Source organism: Lagopus leucura, unplaced genomic scaffold (genome assembly GCF_019238085.1).
Source record: "Lagopus leucura isolate 7727_CA_CO unplaced genomic scaffold, USGS_WTPT01 Super-Scaffold_100016, whole genome shotgun sequence".
Classification (NCBI taxonomy): domain Eukaryota; kingdom Metazoa; phylum Chordata; class Aves; order Galliformes; family Phasianidae; genus Lagopus; species Lagopus leucura.
Genome location: NW_024962270.1, coordinates 849422 through 862375, shown reverse-complemented (window position 1 = coordinate 862375; position 12954 = coordinate 849422). Strand labels below are relative to the sequence as shown.

General features: G+C 42.0%; 1 protein-coding gene across 5 annotated transcripts in view; it reads right to left on the bottom strand.

Annotated features, from left to right (window-relative positions):
• The window catches only part of HTR2C (5-hydroxytryptamine receptor 2C), a 193651-nt gene that overhangs the window by 30731 nt on the left and 149966 nt on the right, over positions 1 to 12954 (bottom strand). For 4 of the 5 annotated variants that reach the window (XM_042876871.1, XM_042876876.1, XM_042876874.1 and 1 more), the window contains exon 2: positions 2656 to 3292. In XM_042876871.1, coding sequence (XP_042732805.1) covers positions 2656 to 3043 — 388 coding nt within the window. In that variant the 5' untranslated portion in view covers positions 3044 to 3292. Of the gene's footprint in view, positions 1 to 2655; positions 3293 to 12954 lie in introns of those variants that run through there. The other variant, XM_042876877.1, reaches the window with a different exon arrangement.

Here is a 12954-nt window from a genome sequence, read left to right as displayed (position 1 = left end):
CTTGCTGGAAGCTGTGTTGGGCCACCAGCTTCATGCTGCTGTTTGAATCTCAGGCAGAAGCCTGAAGCCTGGACATGTGAAGGCCAGGAGATGTGCTGGCCACTAGCTGGACACACTGGCAACTCAATGACAGCTGTTAACCCATTGGTCTGGAGTCATTAGGGCAAAGAAAGGTTCAATACCTTCTGGACTTTCTGCTAGGAAGAGCTGATGTCTAAGACTGATGGTCTTTAGTGGATGGTTGGACTAGATGATCTTAGCGGTCCTTTCCAACCTTAATGATTTGATCATTCCAATAAAGAAATACAAGCAAAACCTATTTTATGGGCTTTCTCTTGCCCATAGCCACTAGATACAGTGCAAATCTACCATTGCTTTTCCCCAAATCACTCTAAGGAAAAAATCTCAGTACCTTGTCAGAAGCTCCATTATGTACAGAACAGCTGATGCCCTCCTGGGTCATGCCCGTATCTTTAGTTACATCCAAAGTTTCTCCACTGAGATTAAGCACAGCTTTAATTTTTCATTTCCTCTCTCTGATGCGTGCTCATTAATTAGCTCATTAATTCTTTAGGAATTACATGCCGTGGAAAATGTACTAAGTTGTCAAAAGCAACTCAACTATTAGTACAAGAATTCAAGAAAGACTAATTGATACACACATCAGAGCACTGTCTAAAAGGTGAAGAACCCAGCATAATGCCTCCTGCCATTACTTCCTTTGTACTTAAGTTCTGAAATTAATTGGCAACTTGATTTTTCCTTCTTAAAACAAACAAATGAAAAAAAGAACAAAAAAACTCCCAAAACAAACAACAACAACAACAAAAACCAACCACAAACCAGCACAGCAAAACCAAATGCACACACAGGAAAGGGAAGCATTTGTGGAGAGAAGAGCATCTACTGGATTTTTTGTTATGGTTCAGGATAAAAATGACCCCTCATTCTCAGCTACATCTCCAAGCCATGTCTTTGGCCGTGAACCCTAGACACTCTCAGGTGAAGTGTGAATATTCCCTCCCCTTAATCACTGCTGGTGTTGGATATATCTATACCACCACAGCAAACAATGCAAAACCTATTAAAGCATTTTTAAAAACTTTTCTTGATTTGTAGCACTTAGAAAAAAAAGATAAATTTCAGTGTTCTCCTGGCCGTGGTGGTGCCTAAAGTGCTTGCAGGCTGCTGGAGAAAGAAGGATTTTCCTAAAGGTCTAATATTAGTGTTCTGCTCGAAGAAAAAGGAATCACTACGGTTCCTCTTCAAATCAATGATATTTACTTGCCTTTAAATATGCAGTGTACTTCACACCTTTAAATGACCTTAAGGAATAACTTCTAGGAACAACAGAAAATCCATTTCCATTAGTTTCCAAAGTCTCAGAAAGTATATATGTTGAGGATCACTGCCATAAATTCACCCTTTAGAGTCACTGGGTAACTCAGAATTTATGCAAGAGCAGGTCAGTCAAATAATTCTGTGTTTATACGCTCCCTGTCAAGTTCTGGAGAACCACAGCAAAGTGCTAAAAATAAAATACCTGCGCTGTAATTTGCAGAAGATTTAGAGATGGAACTATTATGATAGCCCAAAATAAAAGGTTTTATGCATGAGAACTCAATGGATAGGTCTGTATCTAAATCACATATTGATTAAACTCTCTGTAGACAGGTTATATACGCTTTGGAATTATGTATCCTTGATCAATGCGTTTTCAAAATGAACTTCTGGCTGATTTAATCATTTGAGCAAGTGAAGAAGTCACATAAATATCTCTGCATTTTACTTTACAGGACAGTTAACCAATTTCTAATCAAATCAGTAAGTAAACAGCATTATTTGCTTCCAACAAATATCAATATTAAAATAGTTTTCAAAGAAAGTCTCAAAACAGACATCAAAAAAGATAAAACACTATACATTAAAAGCACACCCATTATGTTTATACTGTACAAACGTGGTGATCAGAGATGGAGAAGCAAACACAAATCCCTTTGTGATACCCAGTGATGGAGAGTCCTAACACTGCGCCGAGAAATCGGTTCGAAGTCACAAACAGATAAAAGAGCTGGATGTGGTGGGCATTTCACTCCTCTGAAGTGCTAACCATGGCTCCTATCACTACTTTCCCACAGAGCAGGACAAATGCATTGACCCCAGTGTGAGAGGGAAGCAGTAATGAGTGCTCACACTGACACATGCAGGTCTCACAGTGGTTTAAACAGAGGAAGTTGCTCTTGGGTTAGAAATAGGGAAACTGAGGCACAGACAAGCAGAATGATTCCCTGAAAGGCACAGGGCAAGCTGAACAAATGCCAAGAACTTTCTTCCGAGTGCCCCAAACTGCCGTGTGCAAAACTCTTCTCTAAGTTAGTGCTCAAATCCCATTTGTGTCAGTAGGATTCAAGCTCAAGGACCGACTGACCTCACTTAGAGCTGCCTCAGCTCCAGCCACACTGCCCTGCTTTTCCCAAAGCTCTGGTTTCCCAGCCAATGTGGGAGCAGTTCCACCGAGAAGATAAAAAAGGGACTCAGTGCTGCAGCTTTTCAGGGCGTTCTCGGCAATAAAAACCAACACCGACGCTGTGCATGTGTCATTCCTGGCAGCAAGGAAACAAGAAGAGATTGCCAATAAGGAGGGAAGCCACTTACCATACAGCACTGCAATGAGCGACACGGGCATGACCAGGATACCCACCAGCATGTCTGCCACCGCCAAGGACATCAGGAAGAAGTTTGTGGCGTTCTGCAACTTCTTCTCCAAGGACACAGCCATAATTACCAGTATGTTGCCCCCGATGGTAAGCAGGATGATGACCAAGATCAAGAGGGCTGGCCAGTTCTTCTCTCTCACTGACATCCGAGAGACTTCACCCTTCTCAGAGGCATTGAGAGGATCGGATGTAGGTAAACTCTGATTCAGAGTCAAATTGGTGCTTAAAGACCAAGCCATCAGACCACCATGCAAGCTAAAATCCAGCGTAACAGACACTGTTGTCAAGCTGAGTAATATTCCAGTGCTACTTAAAGTGCTCATCATCTGGGACTGCTTTATCTGTCTCTTAACCGTGCCGCAGAGGCGATCCCTTTTCCAAATTGTGGGTCCAAAGCAGACGTCGAACTTCACAAAACCTGAGCCAGGAAATCATTTGATCTCCCATGGTGAATCAGACCCTACAGAAGTCAGCGCGGAGCTCCTCTGGTTCCCCTGGGAGCTGCGGAAGGCTGACCAACAGCCTTGAGGGGCAGTAGGCTTTGCAATCTCCAGCTGAATCCCAGGTCCACCATTCTGAAAAGGAAAGAAAAATTGCATTCTTAACCGAAATCACAGTGCATACAGCACCTTTTTTTTTTTTTTTTTTAATCCTCATGCAAGTGACATTCTTATTCTCTCTTCCTGCTGGCTAGGACGTTCTCCAGACTGCACGTAATTTATCTTGTAGGTACAGACTATGCCTATAATCATGGGGGAGAGAAGGAGAGAATCACATCAGTGTGCTCTGGCTGGTTAAAAGCTGATTATCACTAATTAAATGTTTTGTGAAATCTGCAAAGGCAAATGTGAAAAACAAAATATGTTGCAGTTGATAGCCACTTCACAGATACTCTGCCACTGTGTAAAATAGTAATTGCATGAAATTTCAACCAACCCAGACTGTACAGCACAGGGTAAACCATCTTAAGCTGGGAGTGGTTGGATATATCTTGCATATTTTGAGGAAAAAACACACAGCTGTTGCAGAACACTCAGATGTTAGAGATGAACTCTCCCATAGTAATGAAGACCACACTTTGTCTTATTTGGAAACAAACGGTACAGAAAACCCAATATACATCAGGTGACAGCATACAGGGTTACACTGCCAACCTCTCCAAACAAAAAGGTAACGTAAAGGGGGTGTGTTCCCAGCCTTGGCTAAATCACATCCTCAGGAACACAATTGTTTTGGCTGCCAATAGCATTCAACAGATGAAAACAGCAGTGCATTTCCAGCACGTCAGAATCCAAGATCCCAACAGCGGGGAAGACTTGGTGGTGTACAGAGTAGGACCCAAAGCACAGAAGGAGAGCAGTTAGCACAAGAAGGAAACGTGCACTGCATAGAAGAAGGCCACGAGGTAGAATAAATCAAATAGCATGGAATATCCCCCTGAACTTTTTGTATAACCCACAGGAAAAGAGACTCTGTCATTACTAAACAAATATATAAAGGCAGATTTTAGCCCTTTCCTTGATTACATTGTGTTACACAGCAGTTTGCTATTCAGGGATCAAAAGCTAAATGCAATGTATGGGATTACATGAGATTTTACGTAAAATAAGAAGTGTTCAGAGTCCTATAATAAAATGTTTAACATTTATGGAGGTTTTGGAAACTTACTAATGGGCTTCACGCAGAAAAACGTTTCTTAAATGAGCAGTGTGTACAATGAACCCAGATTTGCTTCTGCATTATAGTTAATTACTCCCCAAGGGTCTCTAAACCTCATATTTAGGAAGAAGTTTTTGCACTATGTGCACAGAAAATAATTTCACAGCTGCACATGAGGATGAATTAGCGAGTAATCGTTGGGCCATTTATTTTTCCAACTTCTCCAGTCTAAAACAAATCTATAGAAAGTTTCCAAAGTCTTGGGTGTATCTTTTTCAGAACACAGCCATCGCTGCAAAGCTGTGAACAAAACACTCTTCCTTCACTTTGGCACAGTGATTTGGGGGCACAGAGCAGCATCGTAGCACCTGAGCTGTACTGTGCAGCACAGCCCCAATGGGAACCCCCATTAGTATCCAGAAATGCTCTCTCTTTGGCTCTCTGGCTCTTGGGCCATCGTGTCACACGAATGGTTTGGGCAGGGCAAGAAGAAAGATCATGACTGAACTCGAGGAAATGGTTTCTGCGCAAAGTTAGTTCTGCAGGCCTGGTGCATGCTAAGAAATCACTGTTCTAACAATGAACACACTTCCCAATGATCCTCATCCTCATGCTCCTGACATGCACGTGTTCTACATGGAAGAGTAGAATTACGCTACGGCATTCAGAAATGAAACGTTCAGAGTTAGGACTGTGAGGACAGAAATGAATCTCAGAATGCAAAGTTGGTCCTTTCTATTAACGGGAATTAGAACTTACTTTAAAAGCTGGCCCACTCACCTGTCTACTATTCAGAGTGACTCAAAGAGAACCATTCCCATTCATGTGCCAATAGAGAGCAAGCAAAAGAGAGGGAAAACAGGAAGGCACCTGAGAAAAAAAACATTTTCCTGTGTGCACTCGGAAGATCCAAAGTGCAATCCCATGAATAACTGTATACACATGTAGAAAAAGAAGTATAGAAAAGAAGCAGTGAACTAGCAGGAGCTCTGCCTTACCCTACAGCCCCCCAAGCCATGGCTGATGTGGATGGAAGATATTGACCTTGCTCCAGTTTTACTGGCTGTAGAATTGCTGCTATTCATCCCAGAACAATATCAGGCTCTCTAGTAGCCAAAACCAGAGCGATCAGGATAATGAGAGCATTCAGAAGAGGCACAGGTTTTATCCAAGACTGCAACGGTAAAAATAAATTATCATTTAGAGAAAGAAAAGCATCCTTAAATCAATAGAGGAAGGATTTTGCCTATATTCGTTTTGAATAATGATACGTGAGAGTCTCACAACACCAATGCTGAAGACAGAGCTCCACCTTCAGAATTAATAACCTTATTGCTCCATTAGTACATTTAATTTTATTTTTTTACATGGATTCTGACTAGAAGTCATTAGCTTTCTTTTTCACAGCATCACAGTCTGCACAAGTTACATTTTTATGACTAATTCCATCAGCCACAGCCTTCTAGGCACATTACCGTACCAGAAAAATAATTCACATTTTATTCATGAATTCTGGGTATGTTTAAGGAATATTTCCATAATTCTAAAATAAAATCTGTGCCTACCACACATTTTTCCGCTAGCTAACTTGATAGCATGTATGCTAAATTTTGTGATCAATCATCAATTACAATTCAATCTACCAGTGACAGCCCTTAAGATGATAATTTAAACATTGGCCAAAGCTGAATTCCTCATCCTTGACGGAGGTGAGAAGCAAGTAATTTGGGCAGGGCTTTTCTTTTCTGTCAAGTCCATTTTAGGATAAACCAAAGCTAGAAAACAGCTCTTGTTTCCCTTCTATCAAACCCACATGCATTATTTAAAGCAGGAGTTGGGTACACCAACACTTCCAGATACTCCAGAATGAGAAGTCAAAGGGAAACCAAAGCTATGGCAGTTCATAAGTCTCTACTGGTAGGGCGATGGGGGGGTTCACACACCTTGGAGAGCATGTACTGCTATCGCTCTATTGCTAAAAGGAAAAACAGAAAAGAAAATACAACTTTCTTGGAAAGAAAACTTTTTTTTTTTTTTTTTCCTTTGAATTAAATGCATTCATCTTTAGCTATTTTACCCTTCAACACTCAGAACAATTTTTTGTTTTTCTTTTTGCTACAGAAAATCAGCTGCCTGCTGAGCAACTCGAGGCATTCGGCAGCCCCCAGCCAGACCACGGAGCTGCCGAGCTCCCATAAATCCTTTCTGCTCCAACTCTCTGGAACTCGGAGCTTAAAATTGGGTAAGAAATCAAGAATGGCCATTTAGCCTTAAAAAAAAAAAAAGAGCCAGCAGTCTCACAAAGACTCTGAGAGGAGAATAATATGCAGATTGCTCCAAAAGTAATGCCTCCTCATTTTTTTTCCATAGAAACAACAACAGATATAAAGAGCACAATAGCACAGCTTGATAGAGCACATTCTCAACTATAAAGCACTATTTTTCAACACTGCCATCACCATGAGCTGTGCGTTTTCATGCAGCTTGTAAAAAACGAGATGCCCCACCATCATCACTGCTGAAACACAGCACCCACATCCACCAGCTGGGCTTTATAAACATTCTGCAAGCGCTGATGAACATCAAAAGGCATAATTTTTTGCTTATGGAGGAATTTAATTCCACCCCTTTGCTTCATCTGCACTGCCATGTCTGTTGCTATTTTGCCAGATCGCCCCTTTGCTGCCATCTGTCACATGGCAACAAAAATGTAATGTAATATTGGTGGGAAGGTTCCACCTCTGCTGCCATCCCACCAATATCTATCCCTGACACTGTGTGCTAACAACATAAAACAGGAGGCATTACTTTCGGAGCAGCCCTCTCGTATTAATTATTAGAGTATTGTAGTAAAAGAAACGGGAGTACCTCATGATCCAAAGTGATGAACTTCAGCAGCTCCCTCCTCACCAGGACAATAAGCATTGTCCAGTGCCTCACAGGACATTTGTCCTACAGCTACCAGTGCCACAGAATTCTCTGAACCTCATCCATGCTTCATTGGTAGGGAGATCAACATCCACAAACTGCTAATGCTCGAAATATATTTTTAAGCCAAACGTTTTTTTTTTTTTGTTCAACCTCGGCGTTGATGGTAGATCATAGAATCCTACACTGGCCTGGGTTGAAAAGGATCACAATGCTCATCCAGTTCCAACCCCCTGCTGTGTGCAGGTCACCAACCAGCAGCCCAGGCTGCCCAGAGCCACATCCAGCCTGGCCTTGAATGCCTGCAGGGATGGGGCATCCACAGCCTCCTTGGGCAACCTGTTCCAGTGCCTCACCACCCTGTGTGTGAAAAACTTCCTCCTAGATCTCCATCAAGTTAAAAATAAATCTGAAGCTGATCACACTGAACTGCGAGTACTGCCATTTCTGACAGGAAAACAGTTGCACATAGTTCACAGTTATGTGAGCCAGAGAGTCAGCTGGTGTAAATGGTTATAGCTCCACAAAGATACTTACAGAATGGCAAATAACTTTAAATGATATCACAGGATACACAGTTTATGCTCCGGAAGGAGATCTAAGGCTTTGCTCTTCACCTTTAATTCCATATCCCCTATTACTCTCGCCTTTACCTATTTATTCTTTTTAAACTGGTGCTAAATTCATTCCCATTTCTCATTGGAACAGAACTCTGTTTTTAGGCATCTACAGCTAATCTTTCTCCTTTTTGTCGCATCATAATGTGCACAACTATTTCTGTGCAGACCTATTTATAAATGGTCTATGAGAGCCCAGCCAGTCCGACAGAGACCATCAGTGTGCCTGAGGCAGAAGCACCTGAAACAGTGGGTTTGGTTCAGCATCAGGATTGCTTCAGCCCGAGGAAAAGGCAGAGAACAAATGTATTCACTGCCTGTAGCTGGAGAAGATCATAGAATCACAGAATGGCCTGGGTTGCAAAGGACCACAATGCTCATCCAGTTCCAAACCCCTGCTATGTGCAGGGTCGCCAACTACCAGACCAGGCTGCCCAGAGCCACATCCAGCCTGGCCTTGAATGCCTCCAGGGATGGGGCATCCACAGCCTCCTTGGGTGATCTAAAATTATGCACAACACATAAGAAAAAAAAAATAGATTAAAGGAAAAAAAAATCATGGTGAATGTTGTTAGAGCCACAATCCGGGTCACAGAGAAGTTTTAGCATCTCCATTCTTGGAGATAGCTGACATGCAGCTGGGGGTTACCGTAGAGGCACCTGATCCAACTTTGAAGTTAGTCTTGCCTTAAGCATGGAGTTGAACTAGGGACCTCTGAGAGATCACTTCCAGCCTGAATAATTCTACAGTTGGATCAGGGATGTCCTTCTGAAGGAAAATTGTCCAACCTAGCTGTGTCTTCAGCCCCTATCTCAGGATGCACCCACACTGATCTCTACTCAAGCCAAGGATAAGACATGAACCTCTTTTCCCTGTTAACCTCCTATGTGGCCAGGTTGTGACAGTATCATCACGAGGTTCCCAACTCTGTAACAGGGTGCGAGGGCCCTCCAGTGACACATGCCCCTGTCCCATGGTGGAGATACATACAACAACGCTGTGTCCTCACCTGTCCCTCTGTGCTCAGAACCTCTGATCACCTGTAGGAGTCTGGGGAAAGTACAGTTCAAGAGCTTCCTGAGAAGTGGCAATGGAAGAAAGCCCTGTTTCACTGCAGGCACTTGGCAGTGACAGGGAATCTGCCTGTCTTTTGAAAGCAGTGTTTGTGCCCAAGCAATATGCTTTCACAATCTTTCCAGTGGGAAAAGAAAATCAACACCTAATGATTATTTTGCAGATACCTGCTCGAAAATTAACTGAAGGCACAGTCCAAAGAAGTGCTTATGCCAAACCTCAGGCACTTAAATACTTTCCAAAGCTGCTCTTGAACTGGGGATTGCATCACCAACCCCTGACAAGGGCAGGAACTTTCTTTCCAAAGAAATATCCGATAGCATCTCTTCTGTTATACAAGAAATTCTGGATTTTTTCCCAGTAGGCACAGGGGATAAAATAAAACAAAACATTTAATAAAGCCTCAGGGAAACCTCCTCAAACACAGATCTTGCCACTGTTTTTAATCCCAACATAGAAAATCACTACTAAATTACTTGCAAACTGAAAAAAGCATATTTCATGTTTTTTCGCAGCAAGAGGAAAATGGATTTTCTTAGACACAAGTTCAAGTAATTACATTCTTTAAGGCCATAATAGTGAATCACTACCATTCTGTCCAAAACCAAATAGCATTAATTTCCTCCACTTCTCTCATACTGAGTCAGGAAGGCCTTCATTTCTTCTAAAGACGTTTCAAGGAAATACAAGCACACAGCAGACATCTTAATCTACCCTCCAGCAGCCAGACTAGCAGCCTTGTTTTTTATTTTCCCTTGGTGGAAGAGCACCTGAGAAACTCAGGAGGAGGTGCAGATACTCCATCACTCCCTGTGATGATAAACTGGCAGAAAAACCATAGCAGAATAAATCCGAGCCTCATCGTATACATATATTCATGGAACGACTACAAAGTAGTTATTCACATTTTCTATAAGGAGATATAATACCAAACTGCTTTTTTTTTTTTTTTTTTTCCTTTTAAATTTTCTTCCTCCTTTTTCTTTTTTCCCCCCATTGTTGTAATCTTTTCTCTTTAAAAAAAGGAAGTTTGTCCCCAGCGGCTGAAATTCACCATTGCAAAAAGACCAGATGCACACCACTCCATCTCCTCTGTATATCACCAAGCATTATGTTTATCTTCTACTGTGCACAGACTTGAGCTAAAATTTGCATTTTGCTTCCCCCTTTATTGATAGATGACTGAAAGCCTTGCATGTCAGCACTGAAAGGCCAACCCTTGCTATAGGCATTGAGTGATCAACCCCAGGCTTTGCCGAATACATGAGGCAATCATTACCTGTATGTATGCACTCATAGTAGCACACACCTAAAGGTACACAAGGAAATATATGTATTTTTAGAAGACTGTGAAATGATTTGGTCTCCAATCATGTTTTTGAGGACATCTTATATGCAATAAAAATGAAACCAACAGCTTTACATTACTGTATATATTTTGCAATAGTAATAGGGAGCAGCAGTTCAATTTGGAGAGGAAGCACATGAGCGTTTGCAAGGGCAGAACCATGAGTCATGCCATGAATGAGCACACACCATGAAGTCAAACGTGTGCCCATTTTTGGGAGAATGGTGGTGACTCATCTATTTGTTAAGAAGGTCAGCTTCTTCAACAAGCAAGAACTGGTTTGATGTTGCATTTATAGCATTCTTTCCACCCCAAATCTTTGTGCCTTCAGAAAAGCATGCCAGGTTTGCATCATTGCTCATCTACTAACAAAGAAACAGGGATTTAATATGCAATGACTTGGGGCACACCCTGCTCCACGTGCCATCCGTGATCCAAGGAGAACCTTCCATTTGCTGTTGCATGCAGACCCCATGTGGGCCGGCTGAAATCACCAACACGTCGCTGCTCCTCACCTGAAATTGCTTCTCCTGGCATTGATTCTCTCAGAAAGCACACGAGCCTGCAGAACCTTCTAATTCAAAGCTCAGAGAGGTGTTTATTTTAAGCAGTAATTGTTTAGTAGAGGTCTCCTACCTAAAGCAGCACTATTAATACGTACGAGCATCCTTCCTGCTGTCAGCGCTTCCCGAGCTTCAGGAGATCACAGTATCAAATAAGCAAGGCAAAAAGCAAAGAAAAACAGAAGATATTTATAACAAAGATTGTTCCTAACAAACTGCAGAACTGTGTTTCTTTTTGTCTTCAGGTTCTAACGTGGCTGTTTAAAATAGAAGGAATCCACTGGATGCTAGGAATGTTGGAGGACAAAGGCTGATAAATGATTTAAATAACTTCATAAATTACAAAAGAAAACAAAACAAACACATAAGAACACACAAAAGAAAATGCAAAAATGCAGCTTTTTTCCTCCTCTTCTAATATTTATTCTTTTCTGTAGAACTGATCCATATGGACCTGACAGGGCACAACTGTTAGCACAGCACTTCTCTGATCTAGATATACCACAGATGGATATTTTGGTACATGAGAACTAAGGGAAACCCTAAAAATAAGAGTAGGAAGAAAAGATGATTCTTAATGACAGGTATGAAAAAAAAGACAAAGAACAACATCAGACAGAAATAGTAGGAAGAACTCATCTCTGTGACGTCTTCAATTAAAGATCAAAAATGAACCACCAAACTGTAAACCTCCAAAGCTGAACTTAAAGAGTGCAAAATTTCAGAACAGGATTTTTCTTTTCAATTGAATATATGAAGATATATACCCAAAGTGCCATAAAATGCAATACGAGTCTCCCAAACGTACTTTGTAATGGCCTGGTTTGATGGCTTGGGATTTTGTTTGCTTGCTCTCCAATACCCCATTTTCTAGAAGGAAAAAAACAAGCACATCTAATTTACATGGACTTCATTACACCACTTGATGTGGTTTCACCAGGGAAATTACCAGGTGTCCTCCAGAAAAAAAGACAAACAGCACGATAGTTGAAACCACCATAGAGATGAAAATGGATCAGGGCGAAAAACCGAATCCTGGATTGGGAACGAGTTGCTTGTTGAGATCGGCAAGGTTTGATAGTCATTTAATTTTTTTTTTTTTTTTAATGAGATCACGATAAAACGTTTACTTTGGGAATTAAATGTACTCGCCATTCAAAGCTGGGAGGTATCACTCACACTGGGAAAGGCAGGAACATCAGCCAGGAGAAGCTGGATGGCTTGGGGGCTGGACGGCAGAGCCTAGCTGGGCATCACTATGAAACCACCACAGCAACGAGATGCTACTAGTTGTGCAAGTAACAAGGATGGCTGTGCTTTACTGTGATGAGCATGCAAACCAGCTTGTACAACCTGGTCAGACACTGGGACAACACAGGGTGCTTCCACCAAAGTGAGAGTGATCATCTCCACCACTTCTGTGTCCCCACTGCATTTCTTTCCATGGGCTTTGTTGAGGAGTGGTCATATCTACAAGTCTTGCTTTATAATAAAGAGATTTCACAAACAGTGCTGCAATAGCCCAGCCCTGCCTCCCATAAAGCGTTCCTGAATTCCAAGTATTCCTGTGCCTTTCTAAGTAAGCTCTGTGTTTGCACTAAAGAACATTTTCTTCTTCAGCTACATCAATCATCCAAATAGCCTTTAGCACCTAAGTGATTGCATGGTTTTCTATGTGCCAATTTGCTTTCGTCCACTCTTCCTCACTCCTACACCGTTAAACATCCTGCTCTGCTGCACCCCACCACCTTCCGTCCTGCTCCTTCCCAACCTGCAGCACTAGGGGGTGGCACCTGAGGACCCCACAGCCCTTCCCTCCCATCAGCACTCACCCAGCCTTGCTCCAAGGATGCTGATCCACAGATACACCCAGCAGCACTGCTCCCACAGGCCAAGATCCAAACCCAACGTTTCACTCCTTTTACATTCTCCCCTTCTTCTCCCTCTGATCAGATGCAACCTTATACACATATGCAGTCATCCTGTAAGCCTGCTTTGCATTGTCAGCACTGAATGTAGTCAGTATAATAATGTTTTAAAATTATTT